This window comes from Hemitrygon akajei, chromosome 10, assembly GCF_048418815.1.
Source record: "Hemitrygon akajei chromosome 10, sHemAka1.3, whole genome shotgun sequence".
Taxonomy (NCBI): domain Eukaryota; kingdom Metazoa; phylum Chordata; class Chondrichthyes; order Myliobatiformes; family Dasyatidae; genus Hemitrygon; species Hemitrygon akajei.
Window position 1 is genome coordinate 171,988,430 of NC_133133.1, and position 26,345 is coordinate 172,014,774.

The 26,345-nt window shown below is 41.4% G+C and overlaps 1 protein-coding gene across 5 annotated transcripts in view; it reads left to right on the forward strand.

The window, feature by feature from the left end:
* The window catches only part of tmem117 (transmembrane protein 117), a 411,893-nt gene that overhangs the window by 379,805 nt on the left and 5,743 nt on the right, over positions 1-26,345 (forward strand). For all 5 annotated transcript variants that reach the window (XM_073059705.1, XM_073059706.1, XM_073059703.1 and 2 more), the window contains one exon: positions 23,819-23,948. In XM_073059705.1, the coding sequence (XP_072915806.1) occupies positions 23,819-23,948 (130 nt within the window). The remainder of the gene's footprint in view (positions 1-23,818; positions 23,949-26,345) is intronic.

Here is a 26,345-nt window from a genome sequence, read left to right on the forward strand (position 1 = left end):
TGAAAATGTAAATACTTTGAAACACTAAAATGGTTCAAAGTAAAGTTTCTGATTTGTTTATTAGTTAGAAAATTTATGGATTATATTCATTAACATAATTAATTACAGGGTATTTCACAATTATGCAAAATTATACTAACATTATGTAAAAGGAAATTCCAACTGCATGGTAAACAAAGGCTGTGTGTGCAGGAGCATTTCAGTTGCTGCACAGTTGTACACCTGTGCAGCCTAGAGGGAACAGTGATTCTGAGATGACAACAGAGACTAACCTGGGAACTGCAGACTTCCCACACATGGGATCAGAGGTGTCTGATGGAGTGGATGGGCAGTTTATGAAACAATGCATTCCTTCCTTTGAGAAAGTGTTGCTTCCAAGTGTTTCTAGTGTATTGACTTGATATTATGAATGTTCCTTCTCCATCTTCAGTGATCATGGGTCAGAAATTCCCAGGAGTCAATGGGAATGATACAGATTTTCCAAGGATGCTTTAAGTTTCACCTACTTTGATTGCCTGTTGATATTCTCCTGTGGTATAACTCATTATAAAGTTTAGGAGTCTGGTTTTGACATTTGGTTGACAAAGTCAAAAGTCAAAGTAAAATTTATGTCAGGTACATAAATTAGGACAGGTACATATATGTCACCACATGCAACACTGAGGTTCTTTTCTTGTGGACATACTTAGCAAATCTATAGAACAGTAACTGTACACAGGATCAAATGCAGATATAAATGAATAGCAATAAATAAAGAGCATAAAATAATAAGATAAAAGAGTCCTTATGAGTGCAATTATCCCCTTTTCTTCAAGAGCCTGGTGATTGAGGGGTAGTAACTATTCTTGAACCTGGTGGTGCGAGTCCTGAGGCTCTTGTACCTTCTACCTGATGGCAGCAACGAGAAAAGAGCTTGGCCTGGGTGGTGAGGATCTTTGATGATGGATGCTGCTTTCCAGCGGCAGTGGTTCATGTAGATGTGCCCAGTGGTTGGAATGATTTTAACCGTGATGTACTGGGCCAAATCCACTACCTTTTGTAGGATTTTCCACTCAGAGGCATTGGTGTTCCCATAATGCAGCCAGTCAGCACACTTGCCACCACACATCTATAGAAGTTTATCAAGGTTTTTGATGACGTGCCGAATCTCCACAGACCCCTAAGGAAGTAAAGTCACTATTGTACTTGCAATTAAATTTATATGATGGGTCCAGGACGTGCTCTGTCCAAAGAGCCAACTGAGTAAGAAGCTAATCTGGGAGAGGACACTTGCAAATATACCATTATGGGGACAGCAAATTTAAAATATTAGGGACCAAATGTGATTTTAAGTGGACATAGTTTCAGTTTCAGTCTACCAACAGAGATTAAGAAGTCTTTGTAATGTACAGAGGGTAATACATTACTAACCTTATCACAAGTCACATTATCTTTATTAATTTACTATTTGCTCTTTCCCCGGAGACTAAGTAACTATCTGACCAATTCACCTGGTTTCCTGTTTGAGTGATTAAGGCCGGAGCTCTGTGTGAGATTTTGTTTCACATGTCAGATTGCATAGCAACACATAATCACTACCTAGCAATAGCACTTCATTACTGGGTGTCCTGCAGGATGTGATAAGGTGCTATATTAATGCAGTTTATTTTCTTTAAAGCAAAGCAGTGACAAAAACTGCCTTTATCACATAACGTGAATTCTCCTGAGTCTTTTAAAACTGATATGTACTTAAGAGTAGGAAGTGGATCAGAAATTGTGGAGAAACTGCATTATGTTCAAATGGGAGACAACCTTGAATCTTAATGCTGACAAATTTACACAGTCAAACTTTGCTTAAAATTATTAATGTTAAATGAGGCAATGACTAGTAGAGAGAGTGAAATAATCAAAACTTAAGCCTTTAATGGTGATTTGGTTAATAAATACCACTGATGGTGTCATTGTAATGTTCCCTAAACAGTTTCTCTCCTTTTCCAAGAGAGCAGAACATCATAGATGTAAATGTAATAGAAAGGAATTAAAACTGCACATTAGGAGGTGTTCCATCACCAGCACTTCATAACATAATTGCATTTAAATTGAAAGTACATGAAGGATATATGAAAACCTGTATGCAGACCAGATAAGGCAATATTCAGCTGAAAAATGGGTAACTACAAATGTGACATCAATCATTATTCATAGTTTTATTCCCAAAGTATCCAATTAGATCTTACCTCAATTTTTTTTTAAATTCTAGGTCACAATACTCTTGCAACAATATGTGGCTTCACAATACAAAGTTCAAAGTACATTTATTATCAAAAAATGTATAAATTATACAACCTTGAGATTTATTTGTTCACAGGTAGCCACCAAGCAAGAAATCTGAAAGAACCCAATTAAAGAGAAAAAATAAAAATAAGAGACCAACACCTGACACTCAAGAATACAAAAAAACACAAATCATGCAAACAATTGAAGCGAACAACACCAATCTGAACTGACAACTGTGTTCTCAGATCTGAACCCCAGAGTAGGCCCAAAGCCTCTCTTACCCATTCATCATATTAGTGGGCACGGAACACAACAGCCAGGGCAGTCTTCATAGCTTCAGTGCCATGGAGAAAAGAGAAATCATTGTAGAGAATGAGCAAAACTGGTTCTTGCCTCAGATTCCAACATCCTGTCTGTTCAGTCTATCTGGGCTGGCGTTTAAATTGACCAAACAATGGAACAGTGAAAGGGTCCAGTGCTCAGGAGCGAGGAGAGAACATCATGGAGAGTGAGCAAAATCAGCTCTCACCTCCGATCTGGGCTGGTGTTTAAATTCTCCAACCAACGTATCGTACCTCACACTAGGACCCAGACACCGCTGTAGTAAAAGGTTCCAGGCCCAGACCTCACTGCCCAGCCTGAAGCTGCTCTCAAGCTCTTCAAATCAGCTTGATACCCAGAGCAATCCAGCCTGTACAGGCACTGAATCTCCTCTGCCCAGACCCCGACTTCTCCTTTCAATGCCCAGAGCAATTCAACCTCGCTCCCAGGCCAAATGTATGGGCATCAGAGCTCCATCTGCATCGATTCTGCAACACACCATCTTGGCTTATCCCCCAAACTCGCCGTGCCATTGCTGGCAATGATAATTTAACACTATGTGCTTCAGTAAAGGTATTTTCAGTGATGAGTTTAGACAGATTTCTTAGTTTTTTTTGACTACCAGAAAGCTGCTGCCATCTTTATTGTAACAATAGCAGAATATTAAAAAGTATCAATGTCCAAATCTGACTGGTAATTAGCAGTGAAAATTATGCTTGATTTAATTCTAGAGTCATTAGGAAGATAAAAAGGGACCTTTATGTATTTTACTTTCTATTTTTATTCATTGAGATACACCACAAAATAGGCCCTTCAATCTCTTTGAGCCAGGTCACCCAGCATCCCCTGATTTAACCCCAGCCTAATCACAGGTCAATTTTCAATGAGATTTAACCTACCAACAGGTTCATCTTTGGAATATGGGAGGACACTGGAGCACCTGCAGGAAACCCACATGGTTGCGGGATCCTGAGAGGCAAATAACAAAGGGGCAAATCACTAAAACAAAGGAACTGACAAAGAACCTATCATCTTGTGATCTTCTGTAAAGCTTTAGAATACACACCCAATTTATAGGAAGTTCTGCTAATAACACTGCTAACTAAGGTTCTTTACTGAAGCCTGGTCCTGTTGGTATTAGTTGTTCAGGACATAACTTTTGTAATTGGTGTTTATGTAAACAAATAGTGCTAAAAGACAAAATGTATTTACTATAAGTGCTCTGTGGTTTTGCTTTTACATAAAGCGTAGCCACAAAGCAGTGTCGCATACATGGGGGAGGTGTGGAGCACAGGAAGCGCATTTTGGCCCACAATGTTAGAAACTTAGAAGACCTACAGCACAATGCTGTGCCGAATGTGTATTTACTTTAGAAATTACCTAGGGTTACCCATAACGCTCTATTTTTCTAAGCTCCATGTACCTATTCAGGAGTCTCTTAAAAGACTTTATCGCATCCGCCTCCATCACCGGCAGCCCATTCCACGCACTCACCACTCTCTGCATAAAAAACTTACCCCTGACATCTCCTCTGTACCTACTCCCAAGCACCTTAAACCTGTGCCCTCTCGTGATAGCCATTTCAGCCCTGGGAAAAGGCCTCTGACTGTCAATACTTCTCATCATCTTATACACCTCTATCAGGTCACTTCTCATCCTCCACCGCTCCAAGGAGAAAAGGCCGAGTTCATTCAACCCATTCTCATAAGGCAGGTTGCGCCAAGCCATTTAAATTAGTAATCGAATGGCTAACTGGGCTAATCTTTTCTGCCTATACAACGTCCATACAGCTCCATTTTCCTCCCATTCATTTCCATTCTAAGTGTCTCTTAATGTATCTGCCTCTACCACCACCCCAGCCACCCATCACTCTAAGTAAAATCTGGCGCACTGTACGTGTACTTTACACTGTGTAAAAAAAAACTTTCTTGTGATAGAATATTTTGGGAAAGGACTCAGCCTGTAAATTTTTTTAATCATACATTGTCTTAACTTTGTGAGTCATTTATCATTTTATGAGATTTTCTTTGGGATATTAGACAAATGCTGAGTTTTTGATGCCCTGCCCCCTCCCACACCTCCCCCATGTATGCAACACTTTTGATTGTTCACTTCATGAATGGATATGAAATTAGTTGGCTGCCCATTTACTTTCTCTCTCTCTATGTACTGGAGAAGGTGTAAGCACTTGAAGCAAAGATAGTAGGCATTTCACCCAAGGACAGTACTAGAACGTAATGGCTACAACTGTACCTTACAAATATTGAATACTTTGTAGATGTATTTGTATTCTTTAAGTTTAACTCAAGTTCTCCAAGAATATTCCATAATATAATGATTTTGATGCCAATGAAAGACACTTCTACATCTCTAATCAGTGTCTGAAATTGTATCTCATGAGGATGCTTTTATTTTGCCTTTCCAGTGTTTATCTGATGAATGACCATGTCTGATCTATTAGTTAACATCGATTGAGTTAATGAAATTTTAAAAAATCATGTTGCACTCGTTGCATTAACCAATTGATTGATGTTTTCGGTCAGTAACTCCATATCAGCAGACAGTAACTACGTAAATCTCACATATGTTAAAACATGTGAGTTCACTAAAGATCAGTATGATATCTCAATTCCTGACAAAAATAGTTTGGAGTTCTTCTATCACTTATCCAATATAACTTGGTGTTCGTTCTGCCCCAGGTATCTATTCTGATTGAGATAAGTTTCACTGAGTTCTCCCCTACAGATTTGCTTCAGATAGCAGATGTCTACCATCATGGTAAATAAATATGTTTGGGACTTGAGCATGAGAAACAACATGGTTTAGCAGATATGTGCTAACCTTTGGTCGATGGATTCAGCTCCCATCTGTTCTTCAAGCGGGTTTAAAAGATTATGGCATGTTGCTGTCTCTCTTTTCCCTCTCCCCCTTGTCTTTATTTTCCCTTCTGTATCCGATAACTCTAATTCTCTCTTGGCATTGTCATGATAGTATCCTAATTAAATTACAGGATTAGTATCCAGATGACTGGCCTATTGAGGACGACACGGTACCACAGTGCTTTACAATGTAGGCGACCTGGGTTCAATTCCCGCCGCTGCCTGTAAGGAGTTTGTATGTTCTCCCTGTGGGTTTCCTCTGGGTGCTCCAGTTTCCTCCCAGTCTAAAGACCTAATGTTTGTTAGGTTAATTGGTCATTGTAAATTGTCGTGATTAGGCCGGGGTTAAATCGGGGGACCTGCTGGGTAGTGGGGCTCAAGGAGCTGGAAGAGCCTATTCCACGCTGCATTTCAATAATCAAAAAATAAATAAAAATTTAGAGATACGAGTTCAAACCAGCCAAAACAGGTGAAGAATTTTAATTTACATAATGAAGTAATTCTGGAACTGAAACTGGTAATCAGTAATGATGAGTCCAAAACTACTGGATTGTCTGTCTGTCTGTCTGTCTGTCTAGGTACCATATCTGATGCGGACGTTGGTTACCATGGTTTTCTTTGGATGACTTCCATTTTCTCGATGTGTAGCCACCTGGCTAGGCTTTTGATGTACATAAGCTGAGGTCTTCCTCTAAGTTTGCTCCCCTTGATCTTTCCAGAGAGAATGAGTTTTTCTAGTTCATCTTTCCGCATGATGTCACTAGGAATCTGAGTTGTCTTTCTCTTATTGTTGGTATGAGTGATCGAACTGCTTGGGCTCTTCTGAGAACTTCTTCATTTGATGTGTGTGTGGTCCATGGTATTTTTAACATTCTCCTGTAGAACCACAATTCAGCTGCTTCTAGTCTCTTTTCCATTGCTGGGGAAATGGTCCAGCATTCAGTTCCGTAAGTCAGGATAGAGTAAATGTAGCACTGCAGTATTCTGTTTTTAGTGTACATGCTCATCTCTCTTTCTGTTAATATGGTCTTCATTTTCTGGAAAGCTTTTCTCGCCATTGCTATTCTGTATTTGATATCTGTGTCGCACCTGCCATCCCTTGTTATTTGGCTGCCAAGAAATCTGAATTTGTTGACTTGTTTGATGTTTATATTTCTGATCTTGATCATATGTTGTGGGATGTTTGTCTTTCTGGAGATGACCATGCTTTCTGTCTTGGTGACTCTCTGACGGTGGTGTCTGAAAAGAGGATGCTGTCCAAGTTGCATGCCATCTTGGACAATGAGTCCCATCCACACCATAATGTACTGGTTAGGCACAGGAGTACATTCAGCCAGAGACTCATTCCATCGAGATGTAACACTGAGCGTCATAGGAAGTCATTCCTACCTGTGGCCATCAAACTTTACAACTCCTCCCTTGGAGTGTCAGACACCCTGAGCCAATAGGCTGGTCCTGGACTTATTTCCACTTGGCATGATTAACTTATTATTTAATTATTTATGGTTTTATATTGCTATATTTCTTCACTATTCTTGGTTGGTGCGGCTGTAACGAAACCCAATTTCCCTCGGGATCAATAAAGTATGTCTGTCTGTTGATTGAGAGGCCTCTGCGATTACTTTCTGCTGCCACTATAGTGAGCAGTTCTTGAAGTTTTGTTTCTGAGTCGGCTATTAGTACGGTGTGATCAGCATATCTGATGTTATTTATATTATGGCCTCCAATTGTGAGTCCTTTGATGTCTTTGATACTTCTTAAGATATTTTCACTATACAGGTTGAATAAGTTGGGTGAAAAGACACAACCCTGCCTGACTCCTCTCATGGTATTCACTTACTCACTCACTTCTCCTTTTATTCTGATAGATGCTGTCTGGTCCCAGTATAAGTTTCTTAAGAAACATATATCTTTCCCATCTATGTCAAGATCTTGAAGCATTTCCAGGAGATTTTGGTGTCTGACAGTGTCAAAAGCTTTTGTATAGTTGATGAAACATAGGTAGATGTCTTTTTGTACCCGGATGGCTCGTTCACAGATCATCCATAGCATGAAAATTGCATTTCTGGTTCCAGTGTTTTCCACAAAGCCTCATTGCTCTTTACTGATTTCTGGATTTATACAGCGTCTTGCACTCATCATGATTATTCTGAGAATGATTTTTGCCACATGACTCATCAGGCTTATTGTACGATGTAACTCACCTTCTGTTGCTCCCTCTTTCTTTGGAAGTGTAATGAACACTGATTTACTTAAATCATCAGGTATCTCCCCATGATCATAGATTTCATTTGCTATTTCTGTTATTTTCTCTATTCCAGAATCTTCTCAGGTCAGTATCATTTCAACAGTGATGTTGTCTGGACCAGTTGCTCTGTTATGTTTTGTTTTATTTATGGCTGTTCGAATTTCTGATTTTAGAATGTTAGGACCTTCAAGATCCTTCTTTATGTTCAGTTTTTTTCATCTTTGGTCTTCAAAAAGTTCTTTTATATATTCTGTCCATCTGTTTAGGATTTCTTCTTTGCTTATAATTAAGTTGCCGTCTTTTGCCTTGATGCATCCACTTGCTGAGCAAGGTAATTTCCCTGTTAGTGCTTTAATCTTACTGTGCATCATCTTTGTTCCAGAGTTATGGGTTTGTAGCATTTCCATCTCTGAGCATTTCTCATTTAACCATCTGTCTTTAGCTTCTCTGCATTTTCTTTTTATTGCCTTATCAAGTTGTTTGTCTTCTTCGCTGTCTCTTGGTTTGATGGTCTGTTTTTGTTGCATCAATTGTATTATATCTTCAGTTATCCATTTCTTCTTACCTTTCTGCTCTTTTCATGGGATGGTTTCTTTTGTAGCTTCAACTGTGGATTCCGTCAGTATGTCCCAGGAAGATTTGCCTCCTTTGTCCTGCAGCAACTGAAAATGGTTTTTCACCTTGATTGTGTACTCTGTTTTCAGATGAGGGTTGTTTTGTAGTTGTTGATAATCCAGTGGCTCTGATCTTTTTGGTTTCTTTAATTTTCTCATCTTTATTTTCATTTTGCAAATGACTGGTATGTGGTCACTCCCACAGTCTGCTCCAGGGTAGCTTTTGGATTGAGTTCGAATTTTTGAATCTGTTATTGATTATTATGTAATCGATTTGGTTTTTGTTGTTCCCATCTGGGCTTCTCCATGTCCATTTCCTTCTTGGATGTTGTTTAAACCAAGTGTTGGTGATTATCTGATTGTTTGTTTTATACCATAATATAAGCTTTTCTCCTTGTTTCTTTCTCCCAATCCCTGGTCTCCAACATTATGGTCTTCTCTTCCCTCACCAATTTTTGCATTGAAGTCACCCGTGACATTGATGACTTCTTGTGATTTGCATTGTTCTAGTGCTTTGTCTAGGGAGTAGTAGAAGGCATCGATTTCTTCCTCTGAGTTTGCCGTTGTGGGTGCATATACTTGAATGATAGAGATGTTGTTTTGTTGTCCTTTTAGTTTGATTAGCATCATTCTGCCTGAGATATTTGTAAAGAAAAAAATCACTTCCATCAGAGAAGTGTATTAGTCATTCTTACCTTGTCTTAATGGAATATTCTTGGAAAACTTGAGTTAAACTTACAGAAAGCAAATACATTTACAAAAGTACTAAATGTTTGTAATATATAGCCAATGCTTTCTAGTTGTATTCTCTGGCGTAATTCTCGACCCATTGATGTGCTTGACTCTAATTGGTTCTTCAGTTAAAGCACAGTTAGGGAAGTGCTGACCGCCAAATCCTGTGAACAAATGATGTTTTAAAAATCATCCTTCTTTGTAATTCTCTTCCTCAAACCCTTGGTCAACACTCTGTTACTCTGTGCTGATTAAAGCATCAAGCAAGATTAAAATCATTGGAAAGTAGGTGTTCATCGCTTTCTGCCTGCATATGACAGCTCTCCCTCTCTTTTCGCTGCTGGCATCGAATGGGACGTGCAGGAGTCTTGGGTCCCTTGCTGCCAGGTTCAGGAGCAGTTGTTGCCTTGCAGGCATCGGGCTACTGGATGGGCTTCACTCACCCCACCACTGAATGCACTCCGCAGTTGTGGGTTCACTTTCGGGGACTCTGCAGTTCATGTTCCATGTGTTTATGTAAGCATCAAGGGTGAGAGCAAAAAATGGAGCAGTGTTCAGCTCACTGCTTTGTGATGTTCTCTCGCCCCATCGCTGAACTGGCCCCATGGCTGTGGCCTTCAACCATCAGCAGACACCCCATTGCTGAACTGGCCCCATGGCTGTGGCCTTCAACCATCAGCACACACCCCATTGCTGAACTGGCCCCATGGCTGTGGCCTTCAACCATCAGCACACACCCCATCGCTGAACTGGCCCCATGGCTGTGGCCTTCAACCATCAGCACACACCCCATTGCTGAACTGGCCCCATGGCTGTGGCCTTCAACCATCAGCACACACCCCATTGCTGAACTGGCCCCATGGCTGTGGCCTTCAACCATCAGCACACACCCCATTGCTGAACTGGCCCCATGGCTGTGGCCTTCAACCATCAGCACACACCCCATTGCTGAACTGGCCCCATGGCTGTGGCCTTCAACCATCAGCACACACCCCATTGCTGAACTGGCCCCGTGGCTGTGGCCTTCAACCATCAGCACACACCCCATTGCTGAACTGGCCCCATGGCTGTGGCCTTCAACCATCAGCACACACCCCATCGCTGAACTGGCCCCATGGCTGTGGCCTTCAACCATCAGCACACACCCCATTGCTGAACTGGCCCCATGGCTGTGGCCTTCAACCATCAGCACACACCCCATTGCTGAACTGGCCCCATGGCTGTGGCCTTCAACCATCAGCACACACCCCATTGCTGAACTGGCCCCATGGCTGTGGCCTTCAACCATCAGCACACACCCCATTGCTGAACTGGCCCCATGGCTGTGGCCTTCAACCATCAGCACACACCCCATTGCTGAACTGGCCCCATGGCTGTGGCCTTCAACCATCAGCACACACCCCATTGCTGAACTGGCCCCATGGCTGTGGCCTTCAACCATCAGCACACACCCCATTGCTGAACTGGCCCCATGGCTGTGGCCTTCAACCATCAGCACACACCCCATTGCTGAACTGGCCCCATGGCTGTGGCCTTCAACCATCAGCACACACCCCATTGCTGAACTGGCCCCATGGCTGTGGCCTTCAACCATCAGCACACACCCCATTGCTGAACTGGCCCCATGGCTGTGGACTTCAACCATCAGCACACACCCAATTGCTGAACTGGCCCCATGGCTGTGGCCTTCAACCATCAGCACACACCCCATTGCTGAACTGGCCCCATGGCTGTGGACTCACTTTCAGGAGTTCTGCAGTCAATGTTCTGTGTTATTTGTTTACCTTTTTATTATTTGCACAATTTATTCTTTATTTTTCACACATTGGATGTGTGCCAGTCTTTGTTGTGTTGTGTATGTAATGAGTCTATTTTGCATTGTATCTCAGTAAAAAAAGACAAATCTCAAGGTTGTATATTGTATACATACTTTGATAATAAATGTACTTTGAACTTTGAACAATCGGTATATGCAACTGATTCAGTTAGAGCAGTTAGCTGATGTCTCAGATACCTTGGTCCGCTTACATCTTTAGCAATGTATGATGTGAAGTCTCTGAACTGGAGGGTGCGAGAATCTAATTGAAGATCTATAATGTGAGGTGTTTTACTCCTGCAAGATTTGGGCAATTATATATTTACTGCATATACGTAGATATTTACACTACACGCTGCATCTGCAAAGGAAACAGCATTATGAAGGACCCCATGCACCCGTCATACAATCTCTTCTCCCTCCTGCCATCTGGGAAAAGGCTCCGAAGTATTCGGGCTCTTACGACCAGACTATATAACAGTTTCTTCCCCCAAGCTATCAGACTCCTCAATACCCGAAACCTGGACTGACACCTTGCCCTACTGTCCTGTTTATTATTTATTGTAATGCCTGCACTGTTTTTGTGCACTTTATGCAGTCCATTGTAGGTCTGTAGTCTAGCATAGCTTTCTCTGTGTTTTTTTATTACGTAGTTCTGTCTAGTTTTTGTACTGTGTCATGTGAACCATGGTCCTGAAAAATGTTGTCTCATTTTTACTATGCACTGTACCAGCAGTTATGGTCGAATTGACAATAAAAGTTAACTTGACTTGACTTGATATTTCTTAAGCAGATATTTAAGTCAGACTCTTGGATTCACCCAGTTTAATTCAATTTAATTTCCTTTCATAATATAAGGTTGATGGGAGTAGTCAGCTTAAAAGGTTCAGTCCAGACTAGATGGGCCAAAGGGCCTATTTCTGTGCTGTACTTTTCTATGACACTATAATGTTTGTCCCAACATATTGCAACAATAAATAAAAAGGTTTAATTAAAACATTCAAAATTCAGTACATTTGATGATAAATGTTACCAAGTTTCTCCCAGATACAACATTTGCCTTGCAGCTGAAAGGAAGAATTGCAGACTTACTTACGTTATAGATTCAAACTTGCTCAACATTGAATTAACTAATTTTACAACGGCAGTTCCATTCACTCTAATTAACAAGTGCAATAATGGTAATGTTGTGATTGAAAACCTAACTAACAATTAAAGGAACATCATGAAAGGTATTGAATTGTTTACAAACAGTGAAATCCAAGGTGTCAGTTTTAATAAATCCAATCACATAAATAAAACAGGGATTAAATAAATTGTACTTACAAAATAAAAAGCCCAACCCCAAACTATTGGAGACAGAGACACTGCATTCAGCAAGGTTTCTTGCTGTTGTAAGATCCTGGCATGCAGAAACAACCGTTTGGCTGGGGCTTGTAAATTATAGATCCATTCTACTATGAATGTAAAATTAAAAGATTAATCCTCATGGAATTGAACAGCAGAATGTGCTTCCAGTTAACATTTACACTGAAGTAAATATTGATCTGTTTTCATAGTTAAGAGAAGCCACATTTATATAAAGTGGTAAGGCATGTGATTGTAATATACCTATAATTTATTCACAAGGACGGGTTTTGATGACCCATTACAAAGCCAATGTCCTTGAAGAGAAAGGCAAATGTCTCACTGGTTCACGCATGCACAATATTATCTTTATTCATTTTAAGTTGGTTAGATTTCTTTGTTTTGGAGTGAACAATGCTTGCTAATCTTTTGGAAGAAAGTTTATCCTACCAGATTAATAAGAACTAGAAAATGCTGGAGAAGCTCAGAAGGATAGGCAGCGCTGGCGGAAAGAGAAACACAGCGAATATTTCAGCTCAGTGACTTCTATCTCTCTGTGCATACTTTAAAATGTTTTGCTTTTCTTTGGGATTTCAAGCATGTACAGTATTCTCTATCACTGTCAACAATCATATGAGGGGTGATTGATAAGTTTGTGGCCTAAGGTAGAAGGAGATGAGTTATACAGCTCTCGTTACATGCACATGCAGGTCAACTCTTTGAGTGATTATGCAGAAAGTTTGAAGTTAATAACTCATCAGGGGTGATTGTTAAGTTTGTGGCCTAAGGTAGAAGGAGATGAGTTATACAGCTCTCGTTACATGCACATGCAGTTCAACTCTTGGAGTGATTATGTAGTAAGTTTGAAATTAATAACATCTCCTTCTACCTTAGGCCACAAACTTATCAATCACGCCTGATGAGTTGTTAATTTCAGACTTTCTGCATAATCACTCAAAGAGTTGAACTGCATGTGCATGTAACGAGAGCTGTATAACTCATCGCCTTCTACCTTAGGCCATGAACTTATCAATCACCCCTGCTGTGGACATTTTCTGGAGGTCCAAGATCCATATGCTCCACGACCGCTGGACTAAGTGTGTAAATGTAGGAGGGGACTATATTGAAAAATTAATGTGCTAGGTTTTCTAAAATTGACTCCTCCCTTAGGCTACAAACTTATCAATCACCCCTCATAGGTGCCTTCAGTAATTCAATTTTTCTACTATCAGGAACAAATCAGGATTTGAAAGTGTTAATTCCAGGTACTTTTAAAAGTTGCTTCTCATAGCAGGAAGTCAGATTCCAAGAAAATAATTTTTGAAATCAAAACAATCTAATTTTTGTATTCAAAAAATAGAAAAAGCATCATTATTTCTCTGTACAAGTTTGCTATTGCTGAATAAAAGCTATCACATGGCTGGCAATTTATTTTTCAAATGAAGTAACCCAAGAGAAATTTGTTTCTGAATTAACTAGTACTTCAGGTTACTTTGGCACTTCAGTTTTCAACATGGGATTAGTATTGTTGAACAAATGTAATGATGGGCACCAGTATAATGAGATACGTCCTAGAATGTGCTGCGAAACATCATCAGTAATGTAACCTGGGGTCATTGGCTGTTTCGGGTCTTTCAACATCAGATACTCTCACCCAGCCACGATTGGTCAGGCCTAGCTTGGGTCCCATCACCATTGGTCCATAGATCACATTTCTTGATCCATAGCCATCTGGAGGCTCGCTCAGCGACCTCTGTGATGGTCCTGATGGTTCTTTTCTTTGCAGCCCACGTAATCCCAAGCAGAGAGTAGGTTCTGCACATCAGGTAGCCAGCAAAACCCCTACAGCCCATCTCTATTGGCTGACATTGTGCCCTCCATTGCTGTCTGCCACTGCTGTACCAGCTCCTGGTATTTGGCTTCCTTACGCTCAAAACGCCTCCTTAGTACGGTCTTCGCAAGGAACTATCAGATCTACCACCTGCTTGGAGGTTTCTGACAGAATGTCCTGTCAGTCCTGAGGGATAATGATGCAATGAAGTCAGGGAACTTTAATTGCTTGCCACAATCAAGTTTTAGTTGCCAGTCAGATGCTGTGGTGAGCAAGCTTGCTGGTGTTCTGGGTTGTGGCTGCTATAGTATTTCTGTGACTTGTCATACTTGTTTTGGAACACCTGCTGTTTGCCCAGTCTTCAAGATAAACTTTCAAATTCTGTGACCCTGTATTTGCAAACCCTATGCATTAAACCTCTCTTGAAAACGACATAGACTAAAATTTTCATTTTGTGCTAAGTTAGATGAAGCTGACTGAAAATTGGAGTTAGGATGATAAAGCAGAGGGGAGATTATTATTTCTGATTCTGATTTGTCTGTCCCCAATTTCTGCTTTTGCCTCCAAAAGCTGTTTCTTTTAAAATATGGGACTTGGAGATTTATTGTTAGAGGGTTCTTCTCCCAAAATCCTTTCTTTTTCCTATATTTCCTACAACAAAGTTGTTTTGACGTCATGTAATAGTATTTGCTGTTTACTCTTTTCTATAGATGCTGCCTGACCTGCTGAGTTTCTCCAGCATTTTTGTGTGTTGCTTTGGATTTCCAGCATCTGCAGATTTTCTTGTGTTACTTATTTATTTATTTGTTTACTTATTTAGAGATACGGCACGAAATGGCTGCATCTTCCCAATTCAACCCTAGCCTAATCACAAGATAATTTACAATTAACCTACCCGGTTGGTCCTTGGACTGTAAGAGAAAACCGGAACACCCAGAGGAAAGTATGCATTCCACAGAGAGAACTCCTTACAGAGGATGCCGGAATTGAACTTTGAACTAGCCACTACGTTAAAGTGGATCCCATTTATACATTTATACAATTGTGTCTTAATGTACTGCCTGCAGATGTGTTGTAGGCAGTTTTCATTGTGTCTATATGATGGAAATAGATAAATATCAGAAAAATGCTTTGCAAGACTACAGGAAAGGAGTAGTGAATGAAACTAGAGAGCCAAAGTCGATATAATGGGAACATGATGTACCAAATAACCCTCTTCAGTGCTATAATCATTCAGTGATTCAGTGATTATATAAAATGATCCATTTGGACTCATCAGGCCTCTATTGGTCAGGGTCAAACATAGATGTTGCATCCTCGCTGTCTAGATTCGCAAGCCAATGTAGAACAATATGGAGAGCAAGCTCCCCCTCTCCATGCATCTGATGAACCGGGACTCCAGCTCCGGATTTTTCCCTCAGGGTTTACTCCTGAAGCCTTCTCCATGAGTGGGTTTAGCCACAAGGCAGTGGAGGTTTGAGGTTTCCTGCTCCTAGATGAGCTGCCAACCATGACTGACGAGCCCTATCTGCCCAGAGCGGTTGGTTTTAAGGTGCCTTTGTCCCTTCTCTGGTCAGTAGAAATGGTTCTGCTAACTAAGCCACACATGAAGGCCAAGAGCTGGACTTGTTTGTCAGAGGTTACTTGAGTTGCATGCCATTGGGAACATTCAATAAGTAGTGAGGGCTTGTCCATTTGGAATAAATGCATAAAATACAGGGAGGTTTATGAGTGAGGGACACCTCAGAAAAATGTTCAAGTACTTTGCGTTGTACCTTAAAATTTATGTAAAATATGATAATTTAGCCCCAGAGCATTTCAAAGTCACAGAACCCAATGTATGAATGATGATTTAAACGCCGTGCCGAATCAGAAAGATTGTGTGCGTATAAGCTGAATTGAAGTAACGGAGTCCAGGTCCTAGTGTGTATTGAAGTGACAGAACCCAATGTGTAGTTGATGATTTAAGCGCTGGGCCTCATTGGAAAGGTTGGGTACAGGCTGAATCGGAGTCCAGGTCCCAGAGCGCATCGAAGCGACTCAACCAGATGTTTGGATGACGATTTAAGTGCCGGGCCAGATAGGAAAAGTCAGGATGTCAGGGCCCAAGGCAAGGTTCAGTTTGCTGCTTTGCTCTGTGCTAAACTAAGGGTCTGTGGACAAACTTGCTTCATGGACTTCAGTTCAGAACCCTATTTGCTTGTGTTTATTGTTTGCGAGATTTGTTTTTCTGTCTCTGCACGTTGGATGTTTGGTGGTCTTTTTAACTTTTTTTGGGGTTTCTTTGTTTCGTGCTGCTTGTTGGGAGATGAGTCTCAGGTTGTATACATATTTGATAATTATTGTACTTTGAACTTCAAAGAAGGAAGATTGTTTTAATTCTTAGTATATTGCTTCATTGGAAAGCACTGTTGGTTCATTCACCTCAGTTGCCCTGATAAAGTACTGTATTTAAATTTCTTCTGCCACTACATTATATTGAATCGTACGGAGAAAGGAATATTCATATTGTGCATCAATTCTTGTTGAATGGCCATCCACAATATAGAATGTTTATTTTAAGGCTAGAATTGTTTACTAGCCAGTAATTGTAGGGTAGTCAGTCATTAGAACTCACAACTTCATGAAACAAAGAATTTGTTTAAACGGTGAGAGCAGATTGTAAATACATCGAGGTCACATCAGAACAGTATTTTCTGAAGAGACTGCAGGTGAAAAAAATTGCTCTCAGAGCAACAGTTTCCAGACTTCTGCACGTAATGGCACATGGATTAGAATTCAAGGTATATAGATGGCAAAAGGTTTAGAATTCCAGGTGTGGACAAACAATACCGGTTTCAAAATGCTTACACATCGAAAATCTGGGCCACTGTTTCCATTTTCTATTTTAATGAGGTAATACTCATTCGGCGATTCAATTACAGTATATCAAAAGATCTATTTGGATAAAATACAGAAGGGTTCATGTTGAGGGAGCACTTCAGAAAAATGTTCAAGCTGCGAAGTGTCTAAAATCATGAAAAAAGTAATAAATTAAATATGAAGGGTGATGATTTTAGTGATTAGTGTATTGGTTTATTGGAAAGTAATATTGGTTCATTCACCTAACTAATAACCCTCTTACTGAAATGTTGTAGGTATTTCTTTTTTAGCACTGTCTGTACTGATGGTCTTTATTTACTAACTTCCCTTGCTGTTCTGAGGAAAAGTAATAATGAGATTCACGAACAAGCTTCAAACATTGTAGCATGTAAATAATGGGATTTAAAGAATCTAACTTAGCAGAGAGAATTCTGTCGGAAATTTCTCTGAGGGAGCTCCATTGTCAGATGCCCTTTTGACCATTTGACTGTTTTGAAATAGTAATGACAGAAGGCTGGGAGAGGGATAATTCAAAAGGTACTGCAGAGACAATACTAGAATCTGCTGTACACTCACTAAATACAATAGGATTTTCTAGGGGATTGAATGAATTTTGCATGTTCTCAGATTTCTCTTCAGTAAAATCAATAGTGTTTGCATTGGTCAGTAGTAAAGTCAATAGCATTCGCATTGGTCAATAGTAAAATCAATAGTATTTGCATTGGTCAATAGCTCTCCCAAACCATTGAGCCCATCTACCTGAAGCGCTATTTCAGTCATCAGAGATCCTTACCATCCAGGGCATGCTCTTTTTTTACTCCTGCCATCAGGTAGAAGATACTGGAGCCATCAGGTTCAAGGACTTGCACCATCAGGTTCAAGTACAGTTACTGCCTCTCAACCATTAGGCTCTTGAATAGAAGGGGACAGCTACACTCACTTGCCCCATCATTGAAACGTTCCTTCAACCAATAATCTTACTTTAAGGACTCTTTATCTCATTATCTCATGTTCTTGTTATTTATATTTGCATTTGCACAGATTGTTGTCTTCTGCCCTCTGGTTGATCTTTTAATGATCCTGTTACAGTTACTATTGTTCGGTGGAGGGATCGCAGAGATGTAAGTACAAGATCCATGATCAGTGCTGATGATGGCTGGCCAGGTCATTGGCTTATTCACTCACAAATGAAAATGAAAAATATGCTGAAGAATAGAGTGCAAAAGAAGCTGAGCCATCCCAGGTTCAACATCGAGAGCCCACAAAACACAGCGAAGGTACAACATCTCCGAAAGACTCCCAACGCAATATCCGGAGGACAGTGAAGCACACTGGGCCACACTGAAGACCACCATCCTTGATACTTGTGGAATACAAGACCAGCAAAAACAAAGATTGGTTTGATGAAAATTACAATGAAATAGAAGAGCTAATCAACAAGACGAAAACTTAAAGAGGAGGCCATTCCAAAGCTAAGGCCGTAGTCCAACGTAGAGTAAAGGAAATAAAGAATCAGTGGTGGACTGAGAGGGCCCTAGAAATTCAGCAGCCTACTGACTCTGGTGATATCAGGGTTTCTTTAATGCCACCAAGGCAGTGTATAGCCCTAACAATCATGGTCTGAACCCCCAAAGATGGACAAAGGTTGCTAAGGACAATGATGTCATCAATTCTCGATGGAAGGAACACTTTCAGGAGATACTTAATCATAACACCACTGTTAACATTGAAGTCATCAACCAGCACCCACAATAACCCAGAAAGGACAACATTAGTAAGCCTCCTAGTATCAAAGAGGTGCAGACGGCTTGCAAGAAATTGAGGAACAACAAGGTCACTGGCCCTGTTGGAATTCTAGCAGAAATCCTCAAGGAAGGAGGCGCAAAACTTTTAAATTCATATTCACGACCTGCTTGTCTAGATCAGGGACCAGGAGAAGATTCCAGCTGAACTCAGTGACGCCCTGATGGTCACACTGTTCAAAAAGGGTGACAGAGCTGACTGCAGAAATTATAGAGGCATCCCCCTCCTCTCTACAACAGGAAAGGTACTCACCTGAATTTTATGTGACTGGCTTTCACCTCTGGCAGAAGATTTCTTGCCTGAGTCTCAGCCAGAGGAACATCTGACGTGATTTTTACAGCACGTCAGTTGCAGGAGAAAGCCCGGGAACAAAATCTCCCACTTTATATGGCCGTCATAGACTTAACGAAAGCATTTGACTCTGTGAATCATCCTGCCCTTTGGTAAGTACTGTCTAAAATTGGGTGACTGGAGAAATACCTCAAGATCTTACAGCTCTTACGCAATGATATGAGTGCAACAGTCATCAGCAACAGCAGCTCTGAAACAGCACCTTTTAAGGTTGAGAACAGGGTCAAACATGGGTGAATCATTGCAACCATTCTTCATCACACAGGCCAAGACCTCCCACAAGGAGTCCAGATTCTCTATAGGACAGATAGAGGGCTCTTTAACCTTAACAGGTCCAAGGCAAGAGCAAAGTGTCACCTTCTCCCATTGGAGCTCTAATATGCAGATGACAACACCATCATAGCTCACTCTGAGGGGGATCTGTAGTACATAATGGATGCCTTAGGCAGAGCATACAAGCTCCTGGGACTTGATCTAAACATCGAGAATTCCCAAGTTCTGCACCAAATCAAGCTCCTAATCTCGCAGTCATCCGAGTTGACATCTCTCTGGAGAACACTGATCATTTGCCATATCTTGGCAGCCTTCTTTCTTAAAAATTGACCTTGAAATAAGTCGCAAAATAGGCTGTGCGAGTGGAGCTTTGGCTAGGCTGAGAAAGAGGACTTTTGAAGACTGGGATATCAAGACCAGCACTAAGCTTCTGGTCAATAAAGCTATAGTCCTCCTCTCCTTGCTATATGGAGCAGAGTCATGGACAATATGCAGCAGGTACTTAAAATCCCCGGAAACTTAAAAGCTGTCTCCAAAAGATTCTGAGAGTTAGCTGGAAGAACAGGAGCACAAACCCCAGCATCCTGGAAGAAGCTAACATTAACTCCATAGCAACAATTGCGACTCAACACCAATTGCAATGGGTTGGCTACATCATCCGTGTGCCTGACTCACGCCTCCTGAAACAACTCCTGTTTGGCCAACTCAAAGATGCAAAACCCACTCCTGGAAGGCAGAAAAAAATAGTTTAGGGACAATATCAAGGCCCACCTGAGGAAGTGCCACATTAACCTGAATGGATGGGAGAAATCAGCACGGGAAAGGGAAAGCTGGAGAAGGGCTGCTTTGAGAGGACTGCACAGCTTGAAGAACACATCCACTGTGCTGCTGAGACTAAGCGGCTTCAATGTAAGGAGAGACTGGAAAAGGCCCAACCAGCTACTTCCACCACCATCTCAGTGACCTACACCTGCCAACACTGTAACAGGACTTGTGGATCACGGATTGGCCTCTTCGGTCATCTCAAGACCCACAAGTGACCAGATCAGCCACCAGGTTGACTAAGAGCGATCGCTGATGATAATGATGACTATATTATAGATTTGCTGAGTATATCCCCAGCAAAATGAATCTTAGGGTTGGATATAGTGACATATATCTGCTTTGATAATAAACTTTACTTTGAACTTTGCTCTACTGATAGTAACTTGCAGTAACCCTCAGTCTTAGATTCTTGTATTTCAGATTCAGATTCATTTATTATTGCATGTACATCAAGACATACCCATTTGTGTTAACAACCAACACAATCTAAGGATGATAAATTCTCGCATTCATCCTTCAGTTTATTTGTATTTTCAGTATGGATGACAAGATTAAATCCCTCCACTCTTATGAATGCAAAGCTGGTTCATTTTATATTTCTTTCTGCTATTTTAATGCTAGAAGTAAGTGTTTTAAATTTGTCAATAACTTCATTGAAACAATGGAGAGAGTAACTCATATCAAACTGTTTAGGCCTTTGTGCAAGAATATTGCTTGCAGATATTACCAGAATATATTGTTAGGTAGATGTGACATATCAAGGGAGTTTGCAGGTCAGGTTGTCATGTTTAATAACTTGGTTGGGGTACAATAATGTAACATGTAGTGGATAGCATCTCTCGTTACATTTATTTTCCTTATACCGTCTACTTTCTTTACCTGGCTGCTCAATTGGTTGAAGAGTGCTCTTGGGCCCCTTCCTAAGCTTGCATAAGTCAGTAAGGTACTATGTGTCTCTCTTTATTTGGGAAGTATATGCCAACAGTGATTGCCGTCATATGGAATTCTAGTTCAGATTGCATAGAGTCACTGCACCTTGTTGAGTTGGAGGGATTAAATCCAATATCACTTCCAACTGTAAGTACACATAATGTAGTAAGGAAGGAAGAATCAGAAAAAACACAGCACAAAATCAGACTCATAAACACAAGAAAGACTGCAGATGCTGGAAATCCAGAGCAACACACACAAAAATGCTGGAGGAACTCAGCAGGTCAGGCAGCATGTATGGAAAACAGTAAACAGTTGCTGTTTCGGGCTGAGACCCTTCTTCAGGACTGAGAAAGAAGAGGGTAGATACCAGAATAAAAAGGTGAGAGCAGGGGAAGGAGACTAGTTGGAAGGTGATAGGTGAAGCCAAGTGGATGGGAAAGGTCAAGGGCTGGAGAAGAAAGAATCTGATAGGAGAGGAGAATGCACCATAGGAAAAAGGGAAAGAGGAGGGGACCCAGGGGGAAGTAATAGGCAAATGAGAAGAGGTAAAAGGACATAGTGGGGGAAAGGGAATCAGACTGTTGGGTTGAGTCCTTTCAAGCACATTAAAACTGTAAAGAAATGGACCTGAGCAATTAATTAATTTATTTGGTGGAATAAATTCAATAGACACTAACATTCAGAAGAGGACAAACCACCACTGTTGCTTCTGATGCCAAGACAGTGAACAAACATCATGATGCCTAACCGTTCACAATTAGTAGCAGGCAGCCGCACTGCTGCATGGGTACTTACTTACTGTCCATTATACCGCTGGCATTTAGGGCACCAGTGAAGGTCCTCCATCTTCGGTGGTGCCTCGGACCCCCTCCCCCCCCCCCCAATCATGTCAGTAGCTTCCTCTCGGTTTTCACTACAGTCAGTCATGCAAGTCCCAGGTGGAGACACTGAGATGCAGAAGGATTCTTCATTGCTGTTTCCATAACAGTGTTGTTTTAGCAGTCAGGGTTGTTACCCCTGAGCTGAACCCCCAAGCTTGGAGGACTGATAAACCTGTCTTAGTCTGTCCTCTACCCTCTGACCTGTTAGACATTGGAGGTCCTCCCAAGAGTTAAAGCATTAGACCCTGACTCCCCAGCCAGTGTAGCTCTCCAGGTCATTGAGACAGGCACGACAAGGTTGTGGTCCTCTTGGAGGAGCACTGTTGCATGGGTGCATGTGGCAAAAAGGAGCGGGAGACTGGCTGGACCTAGAGCAGAGATTCCCCACCTTTTTATGCCATGGACCGGTCCCATTAAGCAAGGGGTTATGGACCCCAGGTTGGGAACCCCTGAATTAGAGCCATTCTACATTCATAAAGCCAGACTATACTTTGTAAGTGAAGGGGGGGGGGGGTCACTGCAGCAGCGGCAGATTTCAATTATAACATCTTTACTGAAGCACAGACACCTTACATTGTTCCTTGCAGAGTCGGTAGCAAGAGAATTAAATCAGAATCGGGTTTGTGTTAGGAAATTTATTGTTTTTGTGGCAGCAGTATAGTGCACGACAATATAAAGTAAAATAAATAAATATTGTAAAAGAGGAATAGCGAGGTGGTGTTCGTGGTTCGTGGACCTTCCAGAAATCTGATGACAAGAGTGGAAGGAACAACAGTAAGTGTGCAGCTTCAGGCTCTTGTACCTCCTCGCTGATGGTATCTTGATAACCCGGGTAAGGAAGGCTCCCTGCAGACTGAACTTCTTCCCTCAAGTCCCTCTCTGCTTGCTCTCAGTCCGTCACAGTCACACTGCATTCTCAAGTCAATGGAGAATCCTAGTCAGGGAGCAGCAAGTATAGGCCACACCAGGACCCAAGGAAAAGTGGAAACATGGTTTCCTCGCCCATGAGGGATAGAAGGGTATCCTTCCAGCATAGGGCAGCATGGTAGCATGCCTTGATGTATATGTAACAAATAAAGTACGTTTTTAAATCTGTAAAATATGTTCAGCTGTACAGGTTTGATGGGGGACATTAGCTGGAATGTTCAGCTACATGATGGTGGTGTTGGTATTGGTGTCAACCCAAGTTGGCGCACCGACTGACTCCTCTGAGTCATCCTTGTAGCCCCTGTTAAGATTCATCACACAATTTTGCCCATGCAGTTTGGAACTGTAACGGCACCCATTATGCCCCAAATCATCTGGTTCAATTTGCATGGATTGGTTTGCATGATTCTTATCAATTGTCAATAAAACAGGTTAAATTTCTGTCTGGAGATTCATACTTTTAAATGAATATGTGTGTTAATACAAATTATGATTTTGAGAAACACACAAGTCAGGCAACATCTATGTTTTGGGCTGAAACACTTCATCTGGACTCATGATTTTAAAATATTTAATTACAATCATTAAAAAAAGTCTCCTTAAAATGATTTTACAAGTTGATTGTGCACTTTGGGCTGAGAATAAATATATTGGCAAGTATGTATTGAGCCATTGATGCAATAAGTTTGTTAAAAATGCCAGGAATTAATGTCCTTACAGTGAAAATCATTTTTTTCTTTATACTTCATAATAAAACTCTATTAACTAGAAGGAATATATGGAACAATCAAAAGTGGATGTGTCATAGAAGGATATTATTAAATAAGGATATCAAGATATCTTATTTGTCTTATCTTTTATCATATCTACTGATGTAATCAGTAGCTTGGTGACAAATATGTATGTTTTGTTTTCATAGGATTGGGAGTTTCCACAGTTCATGGGAAATTTGGAAATCAACCTTCCAGGTCTTCCCACCTCACATATTCAATTAAGGCTGCCTCACTTCCAGAAGATATTCAAGAACGAATATACAGTTTGTATCACAGGTATGACCCATAACATGAGAATAGTTAGGGAAATGCTGAAATTTGGGATGGAATTATGTATGAATGCCTAAATCTAATTGTTCTATAGCCTGCTGACTCTACACCACTTGGAGAGTAAAATAATTCTACAGTTACATAGAGAATAATAGGGTATCACGGTAGCATTACAGTTAGCATAATGTTATCACAGTACCAGTGGTAAGATTGGGGTTCAGTTCCAGCCGAATTTGTACATTTTTCCTGTGACTGCGTGGGTTTCCTCTCGGCGCTCTGGTGAGATGTGCCCATCATATGTTGTCACCAGAAGCGTGGTGACACTTGCAGGCTACACAGCATAATCCTTGCTGATTTGATTTGCTGCAAATAGTGCATTTCACTGTATGTTTTAAGATCATAAGATATAGGAGCAGAGGTAGGCCATTTGGCCCATTGCGTCTGCTCCACCATTTCGTCATGGTTGACCCAATTTTCCTCTCAGCCCCAATCTCCTGGCTTCTCCCCGTATCGCTTCATGCCCTGTCCAATCAAGAATCTATCAACTCTGTCTTAAATATACATAAAGACTTGGCAATTTCCCTCGGGATCAATAAAGTATGTCTGTCTCTCTGCCTTCCTGCCTATCCTTTCGATACAATATGTATCCTTGGATAATAAGCTCCCAACTGTAATCTTTCAGCCATGATTTAGTGATGCTTACAACATCATATCTGCCACTCTGCAACTGTGCTGCAGGTTCATCTAAATCATTCTCTATACTGCGTGTGTTCAGATGCAACACCTTCAGGTCCTGTATTCACCCTTTTCAATTTTGCCCACCTTTTACATTGCAACTCATCCAGTTGACTGCAATTTTGCCCTATCAACAGCCTCTTCTTCCTACACATTGCCTCTGTTTGTAAACCAGATACCTCATCTTCAGCAGTATTATCCACCTTTCTAACGATACTTCTTGCATTGAAATGTAGGCAGCTCAGGACACAGGTCACACCATGCTCAATCTTTTGATTTCTATCTTTGTCTGAGGTCTTACCAACATCTGCCTCCACAACCTCTCCACTAACTGTTCTGGCACTCTGGTTCCCATCCCGCTGCAACTCTAGTTTAAACCTCACCATGCAGTATTAACAAACCTTCTCACTAGGGTATTAGTCCCCTCCAGTTCAGGTATAAACTTTCCTTCTGTTTCCCTGGAAGAGAGCCCAATGATCCAAAAACATTATGCCCTTTCTCCTATGCCAACACCTTAGCCACATACTAAACTGTATAATCTTCCTAGTTCTGGCCTCACTAGCATGTGGCACAGGTAGCAATCTTGAGATAACAACCCGGGAGGTCCTGCCCTTTAACTTAGCACCCAACTCCCTGAACTCCCAGTGCAGAACTTCGTCATGGACCACAACTTCTGGCTGTTCACCCTCCCACTTAAGAACGTTGAGGACTCGATCCAAGACATCCTGGGCCCTGGCACCCATGAGGTAACATACCATCCGGGAATCTCGTTCTCACCCACGGAACCTTCTATGTTCCCCTAACTAACAAATCCTCTCTCACCACAGCATGCTTCTTCTCTCCCCCTTCCCCTCTGAGTCACAGAGGCAGACTCTGTGCAAAGACCCGAGCACTGTGACTCTCCTCTGTTAGGTTATTCCCTCCCCACCTCCCCCACCTTGACAGAATCCAAAGTGATATACCTGTTGTTGAGGGAGATGGCAACAGAGGTACTCTGCACAAGCTCATTAACCCCTTTCCCTTTCCCGACTGACACCCAGTTTCCTGTGTCCTGCACCTTGGGTGTAACTACCTCTCTATATGTACTACCTATCACCTCTTCAGCCTCCCAAATGATCTGGGGTTCATCCAGTTCCAGCTCTAGCTCCTTAACGTGGATTGTTAGAAGCTGCAGCTGAATGCACTTCTTGCAGCTCTACTCATCAGGGACACTGGAGATCTCCCTGCCTTCCTACATCCCACTGGGGGAGCATTGCACTATTCTACCTGCCTTCCCTATTATCCTAGCTGAGCAAATATAAAGAAGGGAAGGAAAATATGTGAGTTTTTTTCTTTTGCCTTCTCTGAGTGAAGCCTCTAGGATCTAAAGCCTTAAGATCACCATTCTGACTATATCCACTCCGATGACGCCCATTGCACTTGCTCATGCCTTCATTTTAATTTGCTCTTACTAATCAACCCCAAGTGCCAACTGATCTCTGGTCAGAGCTTTGTTTTGATGTAGGTGTGACAAATAAAATTAATGGAGTCATAGATTCACAGAACATGACAGCAGACATCCCACCTCTCCTTCCGGGAGTCCCGCAAATTGATAGCTGCTCCCTGACACCTGCAAATGATATACAATATCCCGGAAATCGATTTTTGGGAGAGCGGGAGAGGGAGAGG